This window comes from Pan paniscus, chromosome 3, assembly GCF_029289425.2.
Source record: "Pan paniscus chromosome 3, NHGRI_mPanPan1-v2.0_pri, whole genome shotgun sequence".
Lineage (NCBI taxonomy): Eukaryota > Metazoa > Chordata > Mammalia > Primates > Hominidae > Pan > Pan paniscus.
Window position 1 is genome coordinate 183,100,537 of NC_073252.2, and position 27,435 is coordinate 183,127,971.

Genomic DNA, 27,435 nt, shown 5'->3' on the forward strand with positions numbered 1-27,435 from the left:
CTCAGCCTCCCGAGTAGCTGGGATTACAGGCATGCACTACCATGCCCGGCTAATTTTTGTATTTTTAGTAGAGACGGGGTTTCGCCATGTTGGCTGGGATGGTCTCTAACTCCTGACCTCAGGTGATCTGTCTGCCTCAGCCTCCCAAAGTGTTGGGATTACAGGCGGGAGCCACCTCGCCCATCCTCCCTTGACTTTTGATATCACATTGCCGCATAACTGGTTGGTTTTCTTATTTCAGCAAAGCCAACTGTTTCCCAGTCATCTCTGATTATAGTTACCAATATTAAATACTGTTTGAGAGTTACTTGTTTACTGAGATAATTTCAGACCTAAAATTAGACTTTTCTCTTAGATGCAGATATTTATTTTGAATAAACCCTTGGAGAAAAACATTTTTCCACTTTTTTCCTTCTTTGTTGGTTCAGGCGCTGATGGAACTGCTGCTAATTGAACTGTGTCCTGAGCTGAGAGTTCATTTAGATCAACTTAAAGCTGGCCAAGTTTGAGACTACACAAATAAACCACCAGAAAAATGTCTGTGTAATAATAGACATGAAACATTTTCCTCTTTTCCACAGAGGGCTTAACTGAGAACCGTATTGATTTTTATTTTAGTTACCTCCCTCTAGTTTTATGTGAAATTAGTAGAATCAGGGAGGACGGGACTTATGCTGTGGTAGGCAACAGAAAAAAACTTCTATTGATTTTAATTTAATATGAATACTTTAAAGATCAATATACCGATTGAAATACAAATGTTAATATTTGAGAACCTAGGAAGTATTTTAAATATTTATGAAAATATTTTGTTTTAAAATGAACTATGAATATTGTACAGTTAATTTCCTCACTGAGGACTGTGAACATTCTTATATTATTTCATGTATATTGAAGAACATTGTTATGCAATGCTTTGTGTAAAGTTATTGTGAAGATTTTATTGTCTTTATTTTTACCAAAGATTTCCCATAGTTTGAGCATTCGAAGCAATAAAATATAAAAATGAATCACAGCGCTCTATGATATTTAAGATACTTATATCTCAAAGAGGTTGAAACTCTACAGGCAGTTCAAATATTTATCAAATGCCTTTTAAGAGAAAACATTATGCACTTAACTACTTCTGCAGGGAAGTAAAAGTTTGCTGCCTTCTCCAGAAACAAAATAAATCTGTAAAATATATGATTTTTAGTGAGCAGAAAGAGCCAAATTAGTGCTTGAAGTGAGGCGTTAGGGAGGAGAGATGGGAGCTGACCCTTGGAGTATGGGCAGGGCCGAGATGGGGGAGCGGAAAGAGGAGGGCAGCTACTTCAGGGGCTCGGTTGTATTATCAAGCCGTTTAGACCACAGGGACATTAGGGGAGATCCAGAGTACAGACTTTGTGTTATTGATAGTGGGGCCATGCACAAGTACTTAATTTTCCTGGGTTTCACCATCTATTATGCAGTAATAAAATACCTTCCCCTGTCTAATCCCCAAGAATATTGAAAACAAAACAATTAAACAAGTAACAGGTAAAAATTCCATTTGAATCCCTGAAAGATACTCCCCTCATGCCCCAGGATGTAACCTATGCCAGTTTATATACGTATGATATACATATCATACCTGCCAACTTCTTGATAAGAAACAAGTTCTGAAAGATAAATGATTAAAAATTAGTAAACCAAATGTTATCCTTAAGATTTTTTTAGTTATAGCTTTTTTATCCTTTTTTCAAACCATGATGATATTTGACACTTAAAAAAATACCCAAAGTTGGCTATTGATAAAAATTATCCTTCAAAAGACTATATAGAAAAGACTAGCTAAAATACATTCAAGGAAGAGAGGCAATGTGAAGTTGTCAAGCCTGAAGAACTTACCACAATACAATTATGGGAAATGTCTATTTTAGGTGTAATTCTATGCTGTCATTTAAACTGTAGCTGTTAAGTTTACATTGCGAATGAGAAAGATCACTATTATTTTGTCTCTATATTTATTTATGATAAAATGTCATTTTTCCATGAGATATCAGCTACAAGGAATCTTAGAGAAGGAGTGTGTGTGTGTGTGTGTGTGTGTGTGTGTGTGTGTGTGTGTGTAAGAGTAATGATCTGGAAGTCTCAATGCACTCGAGTTACAGACTCACCGCAGTCTCAGGTCAAGGGGTTTACTACTGTCCTCAGCAGTGGTAGTTTGCAGGGACTCGCTTGTGCCAGAGCATCAGCTTTATGGTAACTACAGTAAACTGAAATTTTAAATTCTGCATTGGATTTATGGAAGACATATAAGCATAGCATGTTACCATGTATGGCACACGTCAAAGTTTATGATTTCTGAAACCCATCTTTTAATGGCAGTTTAAAAAGTGCTCTTTACTTAGGGCCGATCTTTTATTATGTTCCTATTTTAAGATTCTTTTTATTTTTTTTTGAGACGGAGTCTCGCTCTTGTCACCGAGGCTGGAGTGCAATTTGCGCGATCTCAGCTCACTGCAACCTCTGCCTCCTGGTTTCAAGCAGTTCTTCTGTCTCAGCCTCCCGAGTAGCTGGGACTACAGGCGTCCGCCATCACACCCAGCTAATTTTTGTATTTTTAGTAGAGACGGGGTTTCACCACGTTGGCCAGCCTGGTCTCAAACTCCTGACCTCATGATCCGCCCGCCTCAGCCTCCCAAAGTGCTGGGATTACAGACGTGAGTCACTGCGCCCGGCTAAGATTAGGTCAGGAGACTCCGTCTCAAAAAAAAAAAAAAAAAAAAAAAAAAGAATCTTTAGGAACTGGATTAAGTGTGGAGAAGAGAATACTAGTTGGGAATTTGGATCTTCAAGTGGTTGAAGGAATGTTACATGGGTGGTATTAAGAGATTTGAGACAGAAATACATGACCATTTGAGGATATCTCAAACCCGAGTCTGTTGAAATTTCTTCCCTTACACAAAGACAAAATGAAGTTCAGGCAATACAGACAAGCCAGAACATAAAACGAGAGCAAATACTTTTCTGCCATTCAACAGTTCTTAGTGACTATCACCTCCATATTAATTGCATTTTCCCATTACTAAAAAGAAATCTTGTTTAAATCCACTGTCGGGATGGTTGTGATTTATAAAATAAAGCCACATCCTTTAATATGTTTATAAAAAAAGGAATAGTTAAGGTATCTCTGGGACCTGTCTTTGATATGTATATTTGTTTCACAAATGAATAGCCTTGTACAGTCTTATGCATATGGATCTTACTGTTTTTACTGTCACCTTTTGCCTTCATAGATGTCATCTATATAAGGAAAGCCTTTTGCTAATTTTAACAATATTTAATTGTAGTTCTTGTAAATGATTTCATTGAGGTTTTTACCACAGGGTTTTAAAAATATGGAAAATGAGCTGAAGCACAAAGAAACAATTTGCTTTACTTTTCTTATGAATATTTTCATATAGCAATTGCTTGTTGTTTTATTACACATTCTGCATATGTATGTAGCAGTTGTTTTACTCATTAAGATCTTTGAGGGAAGATTTGGAGGGGCAAGATTCTAAAGCAATGTCTTATAACCCACTTTTTTGAAGTTTATATGTAATAAGCCAATTATTTATGAGCTTTTTAAGAATAAAGGATGTCTCAAAAGGCTTAGTGCAGTTTTAGCTTTAATAATTTCAGAAGTAGAAATGCTACACACACTTATTTAAGTTTAATTCTTTAAATGTCTTTTACCCTTAGTTTTGTGAAATTTTAAATTTTTAAAATTTTAAATGAAAATTTAAATTTTAAATGACTGAAAATTTAAACATTATTATTCAAAATTCACAAAACTAAGAGACAAATTTAAAGAATTAAACTTTCAAATGATGGTTTTAAATAAGTTTGTTTCTACTTCTGAACTTACTAAACTAAAGCTAAACTAAGTATTTTTGGAGACTCGGTGTTTAAGAAAGGATAAACGATACTTGCTGTATAGAATGGTTTTGATACTTGATATGGTCTCGGCCAGGCTGTAGGGTAAGAGGTGGACCTCTGAGGACTCTTCCAGCAATTTGACCTTGTGTCTAGGTTTCAAGTTGCAAAACTTAACAGCGTACGAATTCAAGAACGAAGTAACATGTCACCTGTAAAATACCCAGGATAGTGTAATTTGTGATGTGCAAAATAACCAAACATAGCTACTGTAAAAATACACACATTGTGAGGTGTTAGCATTGATGATCTTTGTTGAAATACATTGTGGTCTAAATTCTTTGACGAATAAGTAAGGAGTGAAGTTCATCTGCCAATGCGGGATTCAGACGACAAGCCTTAAAATCAGAAAGAGTCAGATATTTAGATACATTCTAATTGTTTGGGTCTTTCTTCTTTTTTTTTTTCTTTTTTGATTCGTTTTTAAGAATAGTAAAGTACAGTGAATTTCAAGAAAATTTGTTAAGATACTTTCTATTCTGATGTCCTACTTTAACCTATGCAGAATAGATCAATACTCAAAATAACCATGTTATTCTCATTTGAAAGAGATATTTTATCAATGCCAAGAATAAAGGGAACTTAAGCACCAATGATAGCATTGTATGTTATGAATTATTAAAATAAGTAAAATGGAAAGCATTAACATTTGGCCTCAAAGTTGTTATGATCTCATTATGTGAATAACAGCATCTGTAATAATTTTATTTTAAAATATATAGCTAAAATAATTTTATTATGTCTAAATAGTGACAAGGTGCATAATTTCTAGAATGTCAACAATTTGGGATAGAGAGCTCTCATCCAAACCCCATTCTATGCAGTAATTGTCCCTTCAGTACCCACGACAGTTGGTCACTAGGTATTTGCTTGGTTGCTTCCAGTAGCAGGAAGTTACACATTCTACATATGTAGTTTTCACCTTCAGAGAAAACTTGTGTTTTTCTTTGTTTCCTGAACTGTTGTGTTAGAAAACTCTCCCTTACGGCCGGGCGCGGTAGCTCACACCTGTAATCCCAGCACTTTGGGAGGCCGAGGTGGACGGATCACGAGGTCAGGAGATCGAGACCTTCCTGGCTAACACAGTGAAACCCCGTCTCTACTAAAAATACAAAAATTAGCCAGGCGTGGTGGTGGGCGCCTGTAGTGCCAGCTACTTGGGAGGCTGAGGCAGGAGAATGGCGTGAACCCGGGAGGCGGAGCTTGCAGAGAGCCGAGATTGCGCCACTGCACTCCAGCCTGGGCAACAGAGCCAGACTCCGTCTCAAAAAAAAGAAAACTTTCCCTTATTTTAGGCTGGTGTTTCTCTCCATGTACTCCAGAATCCTTGAAGGGTCCTAACAGAATACATAATGCTGGTTTCACAGAAACCTAACACTCTAGGAAGTGGGAGTCACCCTGCCTGACGGTGGCAGAGCCGAGAGCAGGCCTGGGTCTGTCGCCTCCAGGTCCCAGTTACCATCTTACTGCCTCACCTTCTGCCATAACACACTGCCTGCCATGGGCACTGATTCCGCTCCCTCCCAACCCGTTCCCTTCCTGCGGGACACTGTCGGTCCCTCCCAACCCGTTCCCTTCCTGCGGGACACTGCCGGTCCAAGTGAACACCACTGTCGGGACACCTCGTGTCCTTTTGCTCTGAGGGAGACCGTTTCTGTTCCTCATATCATGCGTCATATGATATCATTCCAGACCCTTCACTGGTTTACTGCCTCTAAATGATCTCCATTTTATCAGTATCCCCATATTGTACAATGGCCTAAACTGAGTACAGTATTCTAGATGTGTATCCTAGAGTCCTAGAGTACAGTATCCTAGTTGCAGAGTAATGGAGCTATTTTCTCCCATCGTATGGAAAATCATTCTCAGATTGGAATCTGTTTTGCTTTTTTTTTTTTTTGAGATGGAGTCTCGCTGTGTTGCCCAGGCTGGAGTGCAGGAGCACAGCGTCGGCTCACTGCAGCCTCCTCCTTGCAGGTTCAAGCGATTCTCATGCCTCAGCCTCCCGAGTAGCTGGGACTACGGACATGCGTTACCATGATGGGCTAATTTTTGTATTTCTAGTAGAGATGGGATTTTGCCATATTGGACAGGTTGGTCTCAAACTCTTGGCCTCAGGTAATCCTCCCACCTCGGCCTCCCAAAGTGCTGGGATTACAGGCATGAGCCACGGTACCTGGCCTTTTTTTGTTGTTCTAGTCAGGATGACTATATAGTATATTTCAAAATATATTTGACTAGAGTTTTCTAAGGATATTAAGGATAAGATAGAACCTGAAATCGGCTTGGTTTGGAAGTTGGTGTAATACAGAGAGCTTTTTTTTTTTTTTTTTTTGACATGGAGTCCCAGGCTGGAGTGCAGTGGTGTGATCTCAGCTCACTGCAACCTCTGCTCCCAGGTTCAAGCAATTCTCCTGCCTCAGCCTCACGAGTAGCTGGGATTACAGGCACACATTGCCATGCCTGGCTAATTTTATTTTTCAGTAGAGACAGGATTATTTAGTACTTTTAGTAGAGACCCAGTTTCACCATGTTGGCCAGGCTGGTCTCGAACTCCTGACCTCAAGTGATCTGCCTGCCTCAGCCTCCCGAAGTGCTGGGATTACAGGCATGAACCACTGTGCCTGGCCAGTACAGAGAGCATTTAAATGAAAAAAGTTAGACAACTGTTACTTATGCTAAGAATGGTGTAGAGGTAAATATCTTAAAGATCAGTTGCATTTGGCTGTGTGCTATGTGTCTATGTTTATGTATTAATATGGCTTTGATGCTCTGGAAGTTTTAATTTTAAAGTAATTTAGGGTTCCCAAACTTACCTGACATTGGAATCCCACAGGGAACTTCAACAAATATGCTTCTGTCTCCTAGAGACCATGATTGAAATTTTCTGAAATAAGGCCTGAACTTTGGAATTTGTAACAGATCCTCGGGTGATTTTAACATGCAGAGAAGCTTGGGAACCACTGCTGTAATATCAGAGTCAGCCAAGGGACTCAGAAGACTCCCCTACTCAGGCTGAACAATCTATGTTCCACAAACACTGCTCTACCAAGTCTGCTATGATGTAATTCTGACTCATGGATGTGATGGACCTAAGATGTGCACAGCTTTTTGGTTTTTCTTTTTTTTAAAAAAATCTAGACTTAAGAGTTAGTATTCATAATGATCTCCCTTACACCCCCTCCACTACCACACCCCTTGCTTTTTAGTATTTACTTTGAGATGTGAAACGCATTTGAGATCTAAATAAATTGATCACATGGATTAAAATATGAAAGACTTATTTTAACTGACTACCTCAAACTCAAGAATATCCCGCCTAAGTGGGGTAGATGTCACGCTCAAAAAAACTTTAAATTCTCTTTCATTACTTTACTAGAATGAACATATACGTTCACATTTGTTCTAGATGAAAGAAAAACTGTTCAGCTTTAAGGTCTTGGTGCTGGGCCTTAGGCTGCAGATAGTAGCAGAATGAAAGAGTAATTTGCATCAAAATAGGACTTTTAATCATTGGAGCTAAATTATGCTAATAAGATTCTGACAGAATTGTCTGCAAACAATCTGCATGTCTGACAGCTTCTCTGTAGACAGAGGTTATCTGCACAGTAATTGAGCAGAAAAAACACTAATCCGTAAAACTATTCAAGTTGCAGCTAAAAGCCTGGCAGTTTCTCTTTGGGTGAATTTATATTTTGTTCTAAAGCTTACTTTAGAATAATAGTGTTTAGCGGTTGTTTCATCCCTGGTGATGCCCAAGCCAAGCTGAAGACACCTTGCGTGGTAGAAGGATGCCATTGCCATGCCTCTGCCGATGAACTCCGGGAGACAGTCTGTGACCTGGGCGATCATGGGGATGTCGTGAACCTCATCATAGTCAGCGATCCTGAGAGGATGTAGAGTTGTGAAATGGAAAAGACATCAGTTATGGTAAGTGTTTGTAAAACGATGCGCCTAGAGACTGTCCTTGTGCCTGAAGTGATTTCTCTCTACTGCTTTGAGAACTAAGTTGTTTGCTGTGTGGGGAAGGGTCCATGTAGGCACCTCATACCAGGAGAAGATGAGCTTCCCAGAGTGGTGACTTCACATGTCTCTGTAATTATGCTCAGCAGGCTCAATAACCACTAGAAAACAAAGGTATGTTTCTTTTTTCTTCTAATATTACTACTGGAAGTTTAATGTCACTTTGTGGATTTAAACTGAATGGAGAAGAAAGCATTTTCTATTTCTTTGGATCACGTGTGGAAACATCAACCTTCAGTTTGGACGTTAGCCACATAGGACCAGAAAACCCTTTCACTAGCACATCTTCTTTAAAAATAGACAATTGGCTGGGCGCGGTGGCTCACGCCTGTAATCCCAGCACTTTGGGAGGCCGAGGCGGGCGGATCACGAGGTTAGGAGATTGAGACCATCCTGGCTAACATGGTGAAACCCCGTCTCTACTAAAAAAGATACAAAAAATTAGCTGGGCATGGTGGCGGGCGCCTGTAGTCCCAGCTACTCGGGAGGCTGAGGCAGGAGAATGGCGTGAACCCGGAAGGCAGAGCTTGCAGTGAGCCAAGATCGCACCACTGCACTCCAGCCTGGGCAACAGAGCGAGACTCCGTCTAAAAAAAAAAAAAAAAAAAAAAAGATAATGGAAAGAAGTCATCCTTTATACCCAGACACAAATATGTACAATTGTGTGAGAATGCGATCCAGTCAACTCCATGTTAACCTCAATGTCACAGGGAGTAGGGATGTGGAAAATAAGGGCAAGCGCCGAAGATTTTAAAGAATGATTTAAAGTCTTAGTTCTAACTAAGATGGGCACTTGCTTTGAGACACTGGCAATCACTCCTGTAAGTGGTCTGCTACCTGGAGCCCGAGACGCTGGGGAAGCGGGGTAGAAGCAGCCCCTCCTTCCCTTCATCCTCTCTTGTAGATCACTGCCCTGCGCTAGGGCTCGGAGACGGGGGAGACCTGGCACTGTGGGAAGGGTGTGACTGGGAAACACCAGCACACGCAGAGTCTGATGGCCACTCTAGAGTACACCCAGGTCTGTCTCCCCGACCCACTGCTTTTATACACTGTGGGTAAGTACGTGTAGGAAAGTACATGGAGCCTTACGGACTCCGAGAAAAGACGTTTTTTATATTTTATTAGATATAGTGTCAGTCTTTTAACCATATTCTCATGTTACAGTTGTTATGAAGCTGTATTTCAGTGGTGCAGTTATAGAACTGCATGACCGAGGAGTGCAGGAAGAAATGAAGATGTAATAAACGTGTGATATGCCAAGCTGTGTTAAGTACATGATTATAATCCTGCTATAAAGGTATTCTCTTCTTACAGATAAGGCATTTGCTGCTTAAGAAACTTGCTTCAGCTAGTAGCACTGAAATCCTGAAGGCTAATGGCATAGAATTGTGCTATCCAGTATGGTAACCACCAGCCATATGAATATTTACATTAAGTAAAATTTAAAAGTTTAGTGTTAAGTTGCATTAGACACATTTCAAGTGCTCAATAGCTATCATTTCTAATATTGCAGAAAGCTCTGTGAAGGATTTGGCATAGAACATGTAGTAGGCATTCTTATCAATACTTTCATCCAGTTTATTCAAACATTACTGCTATGGTTTGACTAGTAAGTTCCCTTGGAAATCCCAGTGTTGCTAGTGTGATCGTATCAAGAGGTGGGGCCCTTAAGAGGCGATGAGGCCATGAGAGCGCCTCCCTCATGAATAGGACTAAAGCCCTTTTTATAAAAGAGGTTTCCTGTAGCTTTCTGCTGTCACGTGAGGACATGATGGTCCTCCCCTCTGGAGGTTGCAGCCCTCTCCTGGCCTCTGGAACTGTGAGAAATAAATTTCTGTTTCTCATAAATTACCTAGTGTGTGATATTCTGTTACAGCAGCACAGAACAGACAAAGACATTCACCTTTTGGAAAATGCTACACACTTTGTAAAAAATTTCATCTTATAGTAATACTCCACGAGATTCCCTTGAGCATAGACGTTTCCGCGTTCTGCTGCTTCTCTTAAGCACTGCAGGGCAGCTTCCGTATCCTGCCGGATGCCTTGTCCATACAAGTACATGAGCCCAAGTGCACCCTGGGACTCCAGATTCCCATTGCCACATGCTTCGGAATGCCAGTAAAATGCCTAAGAAAAGCACAGTTTCATCATTGTATTTGTGATCCGCTAGATGAAATTATAAGGGAATACTAGACAGAAAAGAACTCTGTGTTTCCTAGATAGCACTATTAATCATCTCTAGGAAAGAGCGGTAGGCCTTTGGACGCATTTCACACTGGCACACATGCCTAACACAGTGTGGAGGCGAGTTCCTCCGCTGTCTGTCCACAGTGCAGGTGAGATCACAGTCCAGGCAGCTTATGGCAGAGGAAGACCAGCTGTCCTAGGTTTCAGGATTTGGGGATCTTCAGAGTAAGGAGCAGGAAGATGCCAAATAGGAACTCAGTGTCTGAAAGGCATGAGGCACAGCAGCGGAGGCGAGACCGCTGATGCTAAGGGAGAGTTCGAGCTCCCGATGGGTTCTAGAGATGGCAGCTGCTGCGATCAAAGACAACCCAGGATAAACGCTGTATGTAGGCTCAAGCACATTTGCCTCATACTCCGCTACAGTGAATTTGAATTCATTTAAAAAATTCCAGATGGCTGCTTATCTATCCAAAGATGGCCTTAGTTGTTATGTGTCTCTTGCAAATTTGCCATTAACTCCTCTCTCACAAGTAGGACTCAGCCCCCATTTCCTTCTCCTTATAGGATTTTTTGGAAACTGTTTCAACCATTGATGAAAGAGATTATATTTCTGTGAAAATCTTAGATGGATTTTATTTGTAACTAATTCTTGGTATATTTTACTTATTAGTATCAATTTCTCAAGTCAACGGTAATATTCATCTATTCATGCTTAGAAGGATTTTGGCTGTAATTTCAGGACTGTTTCTCTTCTTTTAGCTTTGATACTATAGTATACAAAATACTCTCACATTCATGGTTTCCTTCGGTAGAGGTAGGGAAAGGGACATTTATAAATAAAAGGGCTTTGAGATCCTAAAATGTATGCTTTCTTTACATTTAAAGGAACTATAAGAGATATTTAAAACGACATTCCCCACCATTTTCTCAAAAAAAGCAGTGAAACAAATATTAATCTAAATATAACACTAGCATTAAAAAAGAGGGAACGTTACCTTTTCTAACTCCTTGGGCTCCTTGGTTGAGTAATACAGCCCGAGCATACTTTGAGCCTTCACACTAGCTTTGGGATTTCCATTGTCTGCTGCGATAAGCCACAGTCTACAAGAGAAAGTGAGGCATGTTATTCTCGGTTTCAGCATTTCCTTCAAACCTAATCTCGTTCTCAGGTAGGATTACCTTTCAGCTTCCTCATTTGATCGTTTAACACCTTTTCCTTCATAATAAGCTCTTCCGAGGTTGTAAGCAGCTGCAAATTTTAAGTGTCTTGCTTTGGGACATGGAGAATCAAGAATTTTCTTCATATAGTCCACCCCTTTCTCCTTCGACAAAAGAAAGAACAAAAAAACCCTAGTTTTTAGTTTTACCCAAACTGAATTTCTTTCTCCCAATAAGGCTGTGAAGTGTCCGCCCTCTGACACAATGTATAATACTATGAAACTGTGCCCAAGGGGTACAATTGTCCTGGATTCTGCAGGGCAAGCGATAAGGAGGAAAAGAATCTCTAAAAGTACATCTCCTATTCAGGCACTCCCAGGAGCTCTGGAATATAAGAAATTCCTTTCCTTTTACAGCTGCCTGAGTTGATTTAAGTCTCGATATGGGCTTCCTTTTTTCTCTCCTCCCTCCCATCTAATAACCCTTATCCTGAATCAGCACAGTTCTTAGAACTGACTAAAGTGGAAGAATGGCCAGGAACAGCTTTCACATTTATAATTCTTACGATACACTTGTGAGCCCCTAACAAACACCGTCTTCCATTCAAGCATACTTTTACTGTGTGCTCATAGTTTGTATCTAATATACAAATCTTATGCACTAATACGACATCTGCTACGTGGTCACAAGGAAAGCATAGAAGATATTCTAACCACTAGCAAGAACAGATCTGTACCCTCCACCCCCAAATCCATCAGACACAAACCTTCAAACATCACCCAAAAGAAGAAAATAATATTGGACAATCAAATATATTTTGGTTTTTGTTTGTTTGAGACAGAGTCTTGCTCTGTCACCCAGGCTGGAGTGCAGTGGCATGATCTTGGCTCACTGCAGCCTCCCAGGTAGCTGGGAATACAAGCATGCACCACCATGCCGGGCTAATTTTTGTATTTTTAGTAGAGCCTGGCCAACATGGTGAAATCCTGTCTCTACTAAAAATACATAAATTAGCCAGGCTTGGTGGCAGTGCCTGTAATCCCAGCTACTCTGAAGGCTGAGGCAGAAGAATCACTCGAACCCGGGAAGCGGAGGTTGCAGTGAGCCGAGGTCGCACCATTGCACTCCAGCCTGGGCGACAGAGCGAGACTCCGTCTCAAAAAAAAAAAAAAAAAAAAAAATATATATATATGTATTAAAATATAAATAATTTTAATTGTGTCCAATAATCCACTGACAATGAAATCTTAACCACTGTGACCAAGACATTAACTTACAGCGTCTAGAGTGGTCCCCAGCCCATCATAGTACATCACTCCTAGCTGGTAAGTTGCTTGATGGTCTTTCTCCTTGATTTCTTCAAACTGTTCTAATGCTTCTTCATACCATCCCTAGAGGCACCCAGAAGATATTTAATTATTTTTATTATGATCTTAAAGTAATCCCAAAGGCACCAAGTGGTCAAGTGTTTGTGCCCAAGTTAAACACACAGTTAACAAGCAATGCAGCCATATCTGAACCCATGCCCCACGCTGAGGAAGCATGCTCTCAGCCATGGTGCTCTGCCATCCTCCGAGTGACAGGCGCACGATGAGCCCTCAGCAAACATTTGTTGCCAGGATAGACGAAGGTGCCATCGAAAAGTGAGAGAGTAAGTGGGATATAGGTGAACAGCTGCCCAAATAGTCAACAAATGGTGAAAGACAATCGGTCCCTTTTCAAGTCTTCCCGGGGAAGTCAATGAAAAACCGAAACTACATTACTGAAGTTGAGGGGACAGCTGGCATAGCCATTCCTCAGTCTACTTCCCAGGCCACCCCAACAAGATGTGGAGAAAGAGGGCGATTTCCTCCTATGCTATCCAGGAACAACTAAAGCTGCCCCTAAGTACTAGATAAAAATCAAGGCTTCAATTATTATTAATATGAAGATACCTGATAATACAAACATACTTTTTTTTGAGAGGGAGTCTCGCTCTGTGGCCCAGGCTGGAGTGCAGTGGCACGATCTCAGCTCACTGCGACCTCTGCCTCCTGGGTTCAAGCGGTTCTCTGCCTCAGCCTCCCAAGTAGCTGGGATTACAGATGTGTGCCACCATGCCCGGCTACTTTTTTTTTTTTTTTTTTTTTTTTTGTATTTTTAGTACAGATGGGGTGTAGCCATGTTGGCCAGGCTGGTCTACAACTCCTGACCTCAGGTGATCCACCTGCCTCGGCCTCCCGAAGTGCTGGGATTACAGGCGTGAGCCACTGCGCCCGGCCTGATAATATAATTTGTATTATTAAATATTTTGAGCAAAAATATAAAAATTTGATTTTTAATCTATAGTGTGAAATGGATTTTATACTAAAACGACTCCCATAAATGGCTTTCATGACATGGATTTTATGAAGAAAAGTCAGGTAGCTCCTCAAGCTGGCAGCACTGTATCCTACTGTTAAAGCCACAGCCATAGTCTATGTAATTGGACAGAATTTCCCTAGTATAACACAGTAAGAAACTCTACATGAAATTTTTGTCTGAGGATCTAACAATAGAATTACAGGAAATGAAAACAAATAAACAAAAAATGATACCTCTTCAAAATATAGTTGACCTCGTAGGAAATATGCCAGAGTGTCTCCTTTCAGTATTCTTTCCTTCAAGAGCTGCAATGCCTTATCCACCAAATTAGCATGGGTGTAATCTGATTTTAAAAAGGTAAGGAATGCCATCAACCACACAATATGAATTTTCTCTCTTGAAGTAATGAATCATATAAAATCCATCTAACACTGTTGACATTCTTGCTTTCTAGTGCTCATTCCTACAACTGGCCTCCTTAGCTCAAGGAAGAAATATTACCTGAAAAAACGGCATGGTCACAGGCCCTAACACTGTGCCTTGTGTAATAAAGCAATACTGGCCAGGCGCGGTGGCTCACGCCTGTAAATCTCAGCACTCTGGGAGGCCGAGGCGGGTGGATCACCTGAGTTTGGGAGTTCAAGACTAGCCTGACCGACATGGAGAAACCCCGTCTCTACTAAAAATGCAAAATTAGCAGGGCGTGGTGGTGCCTGCCTGTAATCCCAGCTACTCGGGAGACTCAGACAGGAGAATAGCTTGAACCCAGGAGGCGGAGGCTGCGGTGAGCCAAGATCGCATCATTGCACTCAAGCCTGGGCAACAAGAGCGAAACTCCATCTCAAAACAACAACAACAACAAACAATACTTGTTGATTGGTTTCACACTAACCCTGCTCGTGGCCAAGTAGAGCCCTAACAGTGCAGGGCTGGGTATAAGTCTATGCATTGGTTTGTCTTCAATGGGCAAAGCTGTCTGAAGAGGTGAGTTAAATTCTTAATTTGAGCCTTAATGAGAGTTCCTCTAACCAAATGAGCAACCCATCCCTAATATAACATTTTTAAGACTTTAGGGAAAATAAGGTATTTAAATAATAATTGCAAGTCAAGCCTGGCATTGTTCTCTTTAACAAACGTGACATCTGGTTTCTGTTTTCTAGAAGCATGTCCTTAAGTCCTGAGAGTAAAATCAAGACCTAACTACCTGTGAGACCTCACTGACGATTTGCTACCAGATAAATGAGCAATTTCACAGATTCTTGCGGGAAAACTCAAAAGGACTAATGATTAACCACTTCCTTGAAATCAATAAAACACATTATTTCTTGTCTCATTTGCTCTAGCATACAAAATGAACTGTTAAAGTGTTTTCCAAGGGAAGCTTAAATATCAGGATTCGTACCAGTCTTTTCCTTTTTCCACTGGAAGAATTTTTGGTTTTTAGCAGCATACTGAGATATAGAGGCATAAAAGGGGTTCTTGGGCAACTTTTCACTGGTCAACTTCATCCTTTTTCCGCAATGTGTATTCTGTAAGCAAGAATAAAAAATAAGTGGTAGAAATTTCTTCCTCCAGCAAAGTGCAAAGAGAGACTCTATTCCCACCAGGTGCTCATTAGGAACAGCATCCTTCTCTCATTGCCTAGATAGAACACCAACCACCAACTCTAGGACGTGAACATTCTTTCCTAGGACACCAAGACCCTCCTCCCTAGCTGAGAGACAGCCATTCTCCATGTCATTTTCCACAGCATGGCATTCACCATGAGACCTGTTTGCACGTCCTGTCTGGCTATGGGTTTATACATCAAGATGGGTCAAGTCGCCCAGCACAAGTGTTGCCACTTAGTGGGACCTGGTGACACTGCCCACAGACAGAGCTCTTCTGCACCGGTACCTTCTGTGCCCTTGTAACTGACACTCATCGGACGAATCCATTTCAAATTAAAGCACTTGTCTATTTTACCTGGGAATACACTTTATTTTAGCTGTGGTGTTCAGTTTTATCTTCCTGTCTGTATTGGATTGCCATGTTATAAGATGGATCACAGTTGAATGGTAAATCAGTGTCTTCATATAAAATGTAGAGGTCACCTCATTTGGGGTGAAGGAGTCCAGGTTGGCCTAGGCTGAGGGTAGTGAGACAGCAAACTCAGTTGTTGCTACGCTTTTGTGTTTACTCCTTGGCATTCCACTGTTAGGGCTTACTTTCACCAATCAGAAACAAGCTTCCAGCAAAGGTTCCTGATTGGTGGTCAAGAGAAGAAATAGAGAGACCCTTAGTGTGATTGGAAAGCTGCATTTTTATATCATTCCATGATGCTATTTTAGACAATAAATTGCTTAAGTGAGAATGAAATGCAGAAAAAAGGAACATTTAGTAGGGGAAAAAAATCACTGAATTATCTTTGTGGTTTTGGAAGAGTCATTTAATCTTTTTAAGAGTCAATTTCCTCATCTTTAAGTTGGACTACAAGTGGTCTGAATTAAAGGATTTTATAATGTTCCTTTTTAGATATATACAATTCTTGATTATATGATTCCCCAAATCTTATGGTTGCCTTTAGTGAATATGAAATTTCCCAATGAGCTTTACTTAGGGTGAAGCAATATTAGGTAAGGTATTAAGAAGAAAAACAATCCCTATCGGATGGTGCAGATAGCACTCATTTATGACTGAAAGATTGGATGTGGAAGTTTTATTTTCACTGAAAACATTAACTCAATATGCTACTTATCCAAAAAGGCTAAGAAAAAACTGGCATATTCAGGAAGGGCATCAGAAATGAAACAAATCAGAAAACAATACCTTACTTTGTTTAAACTCATGTTGCCTTTTGTGGTTAGAAGACTGCACATGGTTTTTGCTGCTGTAGCTTAAAAGAAGTTTTGGAGATGTTTGGAAAACTAAATCAAAGATTTACTGAGCTCTTATTAAATGCCAAGTATTGACCTTTGTTGTAAGGCTTTCTAGGCAGCGCCGACAAAACTTTATGAAATAAGGTTCATTATGAGGCTCGTTTAATGTATGGGGAAACCAAGGGACAGTGGGGAAGTTAAGTAACTTGCCCAAGACCACAGGGCTAGTTAAGGACAGGTAAGCAGAACAGCTGGCATGTCCCAGCACCTGCACACTTCTCTCTCTCTCTCTCTGAGACAGCGTCTCACTCTGTCATCCAGGCTAGAGTGCATTGGTACAATCATAGCTCTCAACTGCAGCCTCAACCTCTTGGGCTCAGGTGATCCACCCACCTCAGCCTCCCAAGTACTTGGGACTACAGGCATGTGCCATCACATCCAGCTAATTCCTTATAATTTTTGTAGAGATGGGGTCTCCATGTTATGCAGGCTGGTCTCAAGTTCCTGGGCTCCAGCAGTCCTCCTGTCTCAGCTTCCCAGTGTGCTGCGGTTACCGCAGTGAGTCACCGTGTCCAGGCAATACAATAAATATTGCCTTTTTGATGGATTTACTGGGTATTTATTGGATTGATTAGATAGTTATTATGTTTTGGGAATTTTGAGCTTCCTATCTTGGATTGGCGTCTTTTATTAGCTCCCAAACATTCTCAGGGATAATTTATTTGTGTTTGTTAGTTTCCTGGGGCCGCTAAAACAAAATATCAAAAACTTTGTGGCTTAAAAGAACAGAAATTTCCTCTCTCACAGTTCCGGAGCCTAGAAGTCCAAAATCAAGGTGTTGGCAGGGCCATGCTTCCTCTGGCCCTAGGGAAAAATCATCCTAAGCATTCCCCACCAGCTTCTGGTGGTTTCTGCTGATGTCTGGTGTTCCTAGGCTTGTAGTTGCACAACTCAACCTCTGCCTCTGTGTTTACATGGCCTTCCCTTCATGTCTCCTCTATCTCTGTGTGTCCTCTCCTCCCTCTTATGAGGACACCAGTCATTGGAGTTGGCACCCACCCTAATCCAACATGACTTCCTCTTAACTTGATTGCATGTAAAATATCCTATTTCCAAAGAGGTTCACATTCACAGGTTTCAGGAGTTAGCACTCAGACATATCTTTGGTTGGAAACACAAGTCAACCCACCATGCTCTTCAGAGGCCCCAATCTATTTCATTTTTCTCTCCAGCATTTTGATAAGACCTTCTCCTCATGTCTCTTAAATTTGCCTTTCAGATTTTCCATCATTTTTTTTCTCTCTGACACACTCTGGGTAATCTCTTCAGTAATCTCTCCCTTTTTATTAATTCTCTCTTTAGCCACATCTAGTCTGCCATTAAAGCAATCCATTTAAAAACTGTTTACTGAAGTAAATGAAAGATACAGAAATGTATATGTAAGTTTACAGCTTGATAGATTTTCACAAGCCAAACACATCCATGTAACTAGCTCTCAGATCAAGAAAGAAATCCTTACCAGCACTTTGGAAGTCCTGTTGTATTCCCTTCTAGTCACTACATGAACTCAAGTGTAAATCCTATATGCACCTGTAATGGCACAAGTTACTTTTTCTTGTTTTTTACACTGTATAAATGGAATCCTACAGTGGGTAATATTTTGTGTCTGGCTTCTTTCCCTTGACATTAATTCATCCATTTTGTTGTGTTAGTTGTAATTTTTTTCCTTCATATTGTTGTATTACATTGTGTGAATATATCACAATTTATCTTTTCTACTTGATGGACTTTGGGTAGCTTCTGCTTTGGACGATTAGGAACATTCTTGTGCCTGCTTTTTCCTGAAAATTTATACATCTTTTTGTTGGGGATAAACATAGTAGTCGTAGTTACTGGGTCAATGACTATGCATAGTCAGCTTTTGTAGATACTGCCAAATAGTTTCCAAGTGATTGGGCACAAAATCCCTTTTAAAATTAATTGCTGGTTTAGATTTCTCGTAGTTTGAGTAATTTATGGGAAGACTGCTTGGTTCATTTGAGTTCTGAATATAAATCACCCATTCAATTAGGCTGACTTATCAGGAGTCCTAGTAAAAGGTTTTTAGTTGTCCTGACCATGACAAGTATGAGACAGCCTCTAATTCAGGCTGAAGAGTCCTGGCTATTTCCAAAGAGGGACAGGAAACTACAGCTGTTTTGGGGGGCTTCAGTCTGTTCCTCAGAAGAATGTGAGGAAATTATTGTATGGCTCATCCTGCATCTTTATACTTCTGATTTCCTGAATTAACATTTATGTTAATCCATTTGTTACCCTTTTTACAAATTGATATATAATTCACATACCATAAAATTCACCTTTTTAAAGTGTACAATTCAGAGGTTTTTAATATAATTACAAAGTTGTGCAATAATTACCGCTATGGAATTCCAAAACCTTTTCATCATCCAGAAGAAACACTGTAGCATCGGCAGCCACTCCCCATTCTCCTCCCTTCAGTTCCTGGCAAACACTAATCTACTTTCTGTCTCTATGGATTTGCCTATTTTGGATATTCTATATAAATGGAATCATAGAATACGTGGCCTTTTATGTCTGGCTTCTTTCACTTAGCATAATGTTTACAACATTCATGTACTTTGTTGCATGTATCAATATTTCATTCCTTTTTATGGATGATTAACATTTCATTATATGGATTTTTAAAAAATCTGTTCATCAGTTGATAAGCACTTGGATTGTTTCCAGCTTTGGCCTATTATGAATAATGCTGCAACAAACATCTGCGTACTAGTTTTTGTGAGGATACATGTTTTCAATTCTCTTGGGTATGTACCTAGGAGTGGAATTGCTGGGTCATATGGTAATTCTATGTTTGACATTTTGGGAAATTGCCAATCTGTATTTCAAAGTGGTTGTACCATTTCACATCCCTACCAATAGTGTATAAGGTTCTACATCCTCACCAACACCTGCTGTTGCCTATCTTTATTATCGCCATCCTAGTGGATGTGAAGCGCTATCTCATTGTTGTTTTGATTTGCATTTCTCTAATGAAAAATCATGTTGAGCATCTTTTCCTGTGCTTCTTACCCATTTTGCATTTGTATTTGTAAATGTCTATTCAAAGCCTTTGCCCACTTTCCAGTTGGGTTATAATAGTTCTTTATATATCCTACATACTAGTCTCATACCAGTGTATAATTTGCAATTTTTTCCCAATGTGTGGATGTTTTTCTTTAATAGCTTCTTTTGATCCCAAAACCTTTTTATTTTTAATGAAGTCCAGTTTTTCTATTTTTTCTTTTCTTGCCTGTGCTTTAGGTGTCACATCTAAAAGAAACCATTGCCTAATCCAAGGTCACAAAATTTACCCCTGTGCCTTCTTCTAAGAGTTTTATATTTACTCTTACATTTAGGTCTTTGATCCATTGAGTTCATTCTGTATATGAGGGAAAGGTCCAAATCAGTTCTTTTGCATGTGGATATCCATTTGCCCAGTACCTGTTTGTTGAAAAGATCATTCTTCCCTCATCATTTGTTATACTTTCACCTCAGTAGCTGTGTTTTGAAGTATGTATATTAAATCTTTTATAGGCAACCTTGCATTTAAACTTTGTGCTCTGAACCATCTAACTGTAGTCAGGCTGGGTGTGGTGGTTCATTCCTGTAATCCCAGAACTTTGGGAGATCAAGGTGGGAGGATCACTTGAGGCCACAAGTTCAAGACCAGACAGGGCAACATAGTGAGGCCCTGTCCTTCCAAAAAAATTAAAAATAAAAAAATTAGCCAGGTGTGGTGGTGCACACCTATAGTCCTAGCTACTCAGGAGGCTGAGGGGGGAAGATCCCTTGAGCCCTGGAGTTCGAGGCTGCAATGAGCTATGACTGTGCCATTGCACTCCAACCTGGGTGACAGAGTGAGACCCCATCTCCAAAAACACACTGCTGCTGCAAAATGTGTCTTAAGTATGTTAGTGTTGTTTGTGGGTTGTGTGCCTATGCAGAAAACAGTTACCATGGCAGGCCCGAGGCTGCCATCTTTACAAGGGCATGCTGGCAAGGCTGGCATTTGGCTGACATCAGGAACTTGGCACTTCCATCCCCTAACTGGTAAGACTGGTTTTGCTGTGTTTAAACTGTTGCATAAACAATGTGATTTGTGGTGACTATCTGCTTTCCTTGTGGAATTCTGTCATTTTGGTCGCTGCTAGGCAGAGGATGCCTACATGACTTGCCCCCAACAAAAACATCCCTCCGGGCTTCCTTTGGGACAAACACTGTGCCCATGTCCCTGCATTCTTCACTACTGGAGACAGGCATATGCGCCGTGTGTTTCCTCATGGAAGGGAGAGAACATAAGCCTGGGCGTGGGTTTCTTCAGATTCCACCTGTGCCTTTGTTGTTGTTGCTAATCTTGTTGTGTATTCCTTTGCTGTAATAACTGTTGCCCATGAGTACAACTATATGCTGAGTCCTAGTCCTGACACAGTACCTGCTATGCTTAGAGTGTGTGTCCCTCCAAAGTTCACATGTTGAAGCTTAACCCCCTAAGGTGATGGTATTAAGAGGTGGAGCCCTGGGGAGTGACGGGAGGGTTCTGCTCTTAAGGATGGGATTTGTGCCCTTAGGAAAGGGTTAGATGGAGAGAGCTCACTCTTTTGCCATTCTGCCTTCTGCCATGTGAGGACACAACAAGGCACTGTCCTGAAAGCAGACAGTGAGCTCTCACCAGACACTGAATCTGCCAGTGCCTTGATTTTGGACTTCCCAACCTCCAGAACTATGAGAAATCAATTTCGATTGTTTATAAATTACCCAACTAAGGAATTTTGTTATAGAAGGAGGAACAGACTAAAACACCACCCTAGACTATGTCATATAAATAGGAGCCTAGACATTCCATTTAACTTTCAATGGGCCAAGTGTTTAAAGTTTCTGGGTTTTTAAAATTAATTACATTTGCTGATGCTTCTGACTGGCTCTTTTGACACTTAATAGTTGGCCTAATCCAATGTTGAAATGAAATAATGAATAGCTGTATTTAAAGTTCTTTTAAAATTGAGGTTCAACACTGAAGTTCCTTTCATACTAGATAATGTTCCTAGTGCCCAAGAAAACAGAGATAAATAAGCCTCCCCGGCAAACCCTCAAACCCGTGTTTATTGTTATTTTTCCTTTCATTACTATTGCCTAATAGCAGTTTTTTAAAAACCCCATAGTGTTCATATAGTAATTGGAAACACCATCTACACATATACGATGAAAAATTAGAAGAGAATAACTTACTGAGATCTCAAAAGACAACACTGATTCAGGCAGTAGCTTTCTGCTCTTCCCACTCCGCCCTGCATCCCCCTCCCCGCCCCCCGTCCCCCGCCGCCCCTTCCAGCTAGGTCCATTTGTGTGTTTAAAACAAAAGTGCTTTTTTCCCACCCCCTTCCTTTTGGGTGTGGCAGATTTACACCATCAGGCCCTGAAGAGAGGAAAAGTGCGGGGAAAGACAGGATGTGTTTTATGACCAGATAAGCGTGGCAAGCACGGGATGAGAGTCCAGTAGCTTTTGATTTTATTTTTCTCTGATTTACCATGTATTCTGTGATCAAATAAAACAGGCTAAGAAACACTGATACGTTCAAAATCTTCCCGCCGTTTGTGTGGGCCCACACGTCTATTTGTTCTGTTCCCAATGGGGAAACCTTGTTGGCAGTTCCAGCTGCTGGGTCCTCTCTGGAGCCGATACTGTTACAGTTATAAATACACTCCCGGAGGTCAGCTAGTAAAATACATGAGTAGAATTCCTTAAAGTATGTGATCATTGCTCATCACTATCCAAGTGTGACATAAATCATAAAAAGAATTGACAAAATCAGGGTCGCAAAGAGAATTGAAAAAAATCTGTCACAACCAAAATTTAAATCGACCTCTGTCCTAGAGTATGAGAGCCACACTGAACAGAAAAACCAGATAAATCTTTTATAAAATATTCACTTGCAGCCCCATTAACGTTGCTTGTCGCCCCACCTCCCCATGTCCTTGGACAAACTGAATGTATAGTAACATCATCCCAGGCCAGGCGCGGTGGCTCATGCCTGTAATCCCAGCACTTTGTGAGGCTAAGGCAGGCAGATCAGGAGGTCAGGAGTTCAGGACCAGCCTGGCCAACAAGGTGAAACTCCGTCTCTACTAACAATACAAAAATTAGCTGGGCGCGGTAGTAGGCGCCTGTAATCCCAGCTACTCGGGAGGCTGAGGCAGGAGAATTGCTCAAACCCGGGAGGTGGAGGTTGCAGTGAGCTGAGATCGTGCCACTGCACTCCAGCCTGGGTGACAGAGCAAGACTCTGTCTCGGTGGGGGGGGGTGCGGGGAAATAAAGAAATAACATCATCATACTGTCAAGCTCAAGGTGTCTGCAGCCTTATCTTCAGGGGAAGTTGTGTCTTTCTCAGGGAAGATACAGATTTCAATTTAGAGCAAGACAGAGAGAAGTTATATTCAGAGAGGAAAATGCAGTAGTCTAACTGAAATGAAAAACAAAACAAAGAGTCGTGGTATCACCATTATTATGCAGTCACATTTGAGAAGTTCTGGACAAAAAATAAAACACAAAACAAGCAAGATATATTTTAAAAAGAAGCATAATTATCTTTCTTGTACATGATGATTGGATCTCTGGGAATCCAAAGGGATCAACTTAAAGGCTGCCTGATATGATTAGCTTAGGAGAGTGGCAGGGTATGAAATAAATGAACAAAAATGAAAAGCATATCTTTCATAGCCAGTGAGAAAGTACACTGGGCAAGGAATGCTCATTCGTAATAACACAAAAATATAAACTATGTGGGAATAACCTCAGATAAGTGTCTATGACCTATATGCAAAAAACTATTAACATTTTAAATACTAATTTTAAAAATCCAGGCATCAGTCAGAGGCCCAGAAAGTGGTGGGCAGAGAGGACAAGAGAAAAGGCTGGGCTCCAGCCTACCTCAGTGCTCTTGAGGGCACGGGGCAGGTGGATTCCAGCCATTTCTGTGCTTTGGAAAAGCTGCCTGATGGTGTTTTAGTCTTTGCACGAGCTGCATCCTCACCAGTCCTGGCCCCAACTTTTGGCTATAGGAGACAGGTACACCCCAACGTGACCCCTGGACCTTAGAGACTACACCCTCCAGCAGTGCCTGGGACTCTTGTAAACGGAGGGGTCAGTAGAAACGTAGTTGCTTTGGACTTACTGAAAGGACTAGCTAGTGGTGACAAGCTGAGGCACCAGCACTACGAAGGCCACTGAGCTGAGGATAGAGTCAAGTGGATGCCGTGGAGACATGTATGTACATGATGTTTACTATTATATAAAAGTAAAGAAGCAAGGGGAGAAAAGACCCTATGTGTAAACACATCAAAACCATTGTGTTGGCAGGGTGCAGTGGCTCATGCCTGTAATCCCAGCACTTTGGGAGGCCAAGGTGGGCGGATCACCTGAGGTTAGGAGTTCGAGACCAGCCTGGCCAACATGGTGAAACCCCATGTCTACTAAAAATACAAAAATTAGCTGGGCTAGTGGTGGGTGCCTGTCACCCCAGCTACTCGGGAGCCTGAGGCATGAGACGAGGGGCAGAGACTGCAGTGAGCCGAGATTGCGCCCCCGCACTGCAGCCTGGGTGACAGAGCGAGACTCAGTCTCAAACCAACAAAAAACCACCGTGTGAACTGTGGATTATGTGCAGGTATATAAGGCCGTATCCGAAACCTTGGGAACAGAAATGTTTTAGAATTAAGACGTGTTTGGATTTTGGAAATGCCACACAATGTACAAATAACATATAACACATGTACACCCTACTGCAGAACCGCCTGGGCATGGTCTAGAATTGCACCCTTTCGCCATAGTGGTATTTCTGCAGTGAAACGTAACACTGTTCACACAAAATGGAATAAACACTAAATACAGTCTCAGGCGTGTGCAGCTAAGATGATCTTGCTGCCTTAGGAATTATAAACATACTGTGTTTCAGACACTCATGTCTTTTTGAATTGCAAGTAAGAGACTGTGGGCCTGCATGTTTCTCTTATTTCTCAAATTTTCTGTAATAATATTGTGGCGAGGTTACAAACGTACTGCCATTGGCCACAGATGGACAGCCATAAGGCCATCTGTCCTTGCCTACAGCAGCTCCATATTCCCCACAAGGTCCCCACCCCGCTGGATAACGGGTTCTTGCAGAGGTGGGCAGCGTCTTCACACCAGAGCTAGAGAAGCCAGCCCCCAGCCCCGGGCCTTCTCCCACGTCTCCATGCCTTGAAAGCTCTCTCCCAACTTGGGTTCTGAGGCAGGGGTGGAATGAAGGCCTCTGGATATGATTCCTCCCTCTCTAACTCCTTTTCCCCACTGTCCCGTGGAAGTGGAAATGCTGTGTGACGGGCCCTCGACAGGAAAAGCGACGCAGTAGGCCGAGGACAGGCCGGCCCTAGGGGATGCCCCTGTGGTGTGTAGACTGCCCCTTAAGTTCACTGAATTTAAACCTAAGCTAATATTTTCAGGCCTGTGGCACAGCTAGAAACCCAGATGATGGAGGAGTTCCATGGTGTGTAAGGCAGAGATTCGGACTCAGAAATTAGGGAGGTAGCTTCTCACATCCCACATGGTAGGAGATGAAGTCCGAGGTGAGAGCAGCGCAGTGGTCTTCTGATCTGATGAGAACGTGTTAGGCTGGTTTCCTGAGGGACAAGGCCATCAAGTCTGCTGTACAAGCAACATCTCATCCTTATTCCCAATATTAATTAAACCTTTGATATAGCCATGTCCGGGGGTCTTATTTCTGCCTACCTACTAACTCAAGATCTTGGGCTCCCAGATTTCCTTTTCCTTTTACTATCTATCTACCTATCTGCCTACCTACCTATCAATCATCTACCTACCTACCTACCTACCTACCTACCTAACCTGCCTAACCTACCTAGCCTGCCTACCTATCAGGCCTACCTAGGCTATCTACCTACCTACCTATCTATCTATCTAGGACTTCTAGTAAACACAGGTTCGGTAAGAATAAACCTTAAGCTTTTTCTTCTTCTACCTGATAGTGTTCTCACAGCAGTTGAAAGAAAATGTTTCAAATGATAAATTATACAGAAAAATAATATTTCAATTATATACGTACATGCTGTTTCTGAAGGTATGCTGTGTATTCATCTTCTGTCTCTACATTGTTTAACTGAAGAAAATAGGTCGCACAACAAACATTTCCTTACAGTAACTCAAATTTCTCAAAATGTGTTAACATCCTACTCAAATTAATCTTTGTTCCTAAGAGAAGAAAAAGTATAAAATGCTAATCTTACTAATAAAATAATAATAATTATTATTTTTTTTTGAGACAGAGTCTTGCTCTGTCGCCAGGCTGGAGTGCAGTGGTGCGATCTCGGCTCACTGCAACCTCCGCCTCCTGGATTCAAGCAATTCTCCTGCCTCAGCCTCCCAAGTAGCTGGGATTACAAGTGCCAGCCACCACGCCCAGCTAATTTTTGTATTTTTAGTAGAGACGGGGTTTCACCATGTTGGCCAGGATGGTCTCGATCTCCTGACCTTGTGATCCGCCCCACCTTGGCCTCCCAAAGTGCTGGGATTACAGACGTGAGCCACTGCGCCTGGCCTTTTTTATTTATTTATTTTTATTTTATTTTATTTTATTTTATTTTATTTATTTATTTATTTTGAGACAGAGTCTCACACTGTTGCCCAGGCTGGAGTGCAATGGCGCAATCTTGGTTCACTGCAACCTCCACCTCCCAGGTTCACGTGATTCTCCCACCTCAGCCTCCCAAGTAGCTGGGATTGCAGGCACACACCACCACACCCGGCTAATTTTTTTGTATTTTTTAATAGAGACGGGGTTTCACTATGTTGGCCAGACTGGTCTTGAACTCCTGACCTCGTGATCCGCCCACCTCAGCCTCCCAAAGTGCTGGGATTACAGGCGTGAGCCACCGTGCCCAGCCTAAAATAATAATTAAAACAAGTGAATAACAATGTAATATATGATGCTAAGTTCTATTCAGAGTATATATCTAGTATTCTACATTTTCCAGGCACTTTAAATGACCTTCATTAAAAAAAAAACAACTGAGTTTCAAACTTTTGAGTGTCTCAAATCATCCAGTAAATCATTTTTAGTTATCCAATTTTATGCAGGTGCAGTTGGTAATACAAATGTCTGACAACCTTCGTATCTGTTCATCTGCAGTCCTTATCTTCTTTAAGTGAAAGGAACACTGCACAGTGAACACATTTGGAGCCCTCTGACCTGGCATTCTTGGGAGTGGCAGGTGGTCAAACAAGAGTGACAGGGGAGATTAATAGAAGAGTGTTCAAAAATACCATGTGCACTTTATACCCAAAACGTGTAAAAAAAAGTTATTTCCCAATCTTCTCATTTAGGGCCAGAAGTGATTTAACTAGTGTTCAACCGTGAGAATTTAGAGTTTTCTTGCATAAACTATGGCCATAAGAATTCCAGATTAGGTTTCTTTAAAATGGAGTTTAAATTTTAAAATGCCCATAAACAATCCAAGCACAGAATTCTTTCCCCCATATTTTACAGTTGACTTAATATTCTCATCTACTTCAAAACAAGTTTTCGTAGTGACTTGATTTTGAAAGCATTCATTTTCTTAAAAACAAGCTCTCATGTCTCACTCATATCTCATGACTCACTCATATCTCATCAGTTACATAATATTTAATTGAGGCCAGGCAGGGTGGCTCACGCCACCCAGTACTTTGAGAGGCCGAGGCGGGTGGATCATTTGAGGTCAGGAGTTCAAGACCAGCCTGACCAACATGGTGAAATATTCAGAAATGCTTGATGCGTTTGACTTCAATGCTTTGGCGTTATGATATTCTCAAGGGATTTAAAAAATACATGT

General features: G+C 41.1%; 2 protein-coding genes and 1 long non-coding RNA gene across 10 annotated transcripts in view; 2 read left to right on the plus strand and 1 right to left on the minus strand.

Annotated features, from left to right (window-relative positions):
- Window positions 1-1,010, plus strand: part of SNX25 (sorting nexin 25) — a 182,358-nt gene extending 181,348 nt beyond the window's left edge. For all 4 annotated transcript variants that reach the window (XM_055112059.2, XM_055112058.2, XM_034959502.3 and 1 more), the window contains one exon: window positions 429-1,010. In XM_055112059.2, the coding sequence (XP_054968034.2) occupies window positions 429-509 (81 nt within the window). In that variant the 3' untranslated portion in view covers window positions 510-1,010. The remainder of the gene's footprint in view (window positions 1-428) is intronic.
- Window positions 712-27,322, minus strand: LRP2BP (LRP2 binding protein). 5 transcript variants are annotated; one of them, XM_055112065.2, is made up of 9 exons: window positions 25,671-27,322; window positions 15,056-15,182; window positions 13,887-13,996; window positions 12,588-12,701; window positions 11,332-11,474; window positions 11,148-11,253; window positions 9,869-10,092; window positions 7,654-7,828; window positions 712-4,280 (listed from the first exon to the last, which is right to left on the minus strand). In XM_055112065.2, exons 2-9 carry the CDS (start codon window positions 15,159-15,161, stop codon window positions 4,215-4,217), a joined length of 1,044 nt encoding a protein of 347 aa, XP_054968040.1. In that variant the 5' UTR covers window positions 15,162-15,182; window positions 25,671-27,322; the 3' UTR covers window positions 712-4,214. The 5 variants fall into 5 exon arrangements, with proteins under 5 accessions (XP_054968040.1, XP_008975380.1, XP_054968042.1 ...); XM_008977132.4 differs by lacking the exon at window positions 25,671-27,322 and adding an exon at window positions 15,619-16,971; XM_055112067.3 differs by having other exon boundaries at window positions 1,161-4,280; window positions 11,332-11,471.
- Window positions 11,470-16,605, plus strand: LOC112439551 (uncharacterized). Its single transcript, XR_003027808.4, has 2 exons — window positions 11,470-14,637; window positions 14,814-16,605. It is a non-coding gene; the product is annotated as an uncharacterized LOC112439551 (long non-coding RNA).
- Window positions 27,323-27,435: the final 113 nt, after the last annotated feature.

Excerpts from the sequence above, each read along its gene's own strand:
- LRP2BP (XM_055112065.2), bottom strand. The coding sequence starts at position 15,161 with ATGAAGTTGACCAGTGAAAAGTTGCCCAAGAACCCCTTTTATGCCTCT. Across the intron at positions 7,829-9,868 it reads TGTGTAGCATTTTCCAAAAG|GATCGCTGACTATGATGAGG; the intron begins GTGAATGTCTTT and ends ACATCCTCTCAG. Across the intron at positions 4,281-7,653 it reads CTAAACACTATTATTCTAAA|GCTTGTCGTCTGAATCCCGC; the intron begins GTAAGCTTTAGA and ends TCTGATTTTAAG.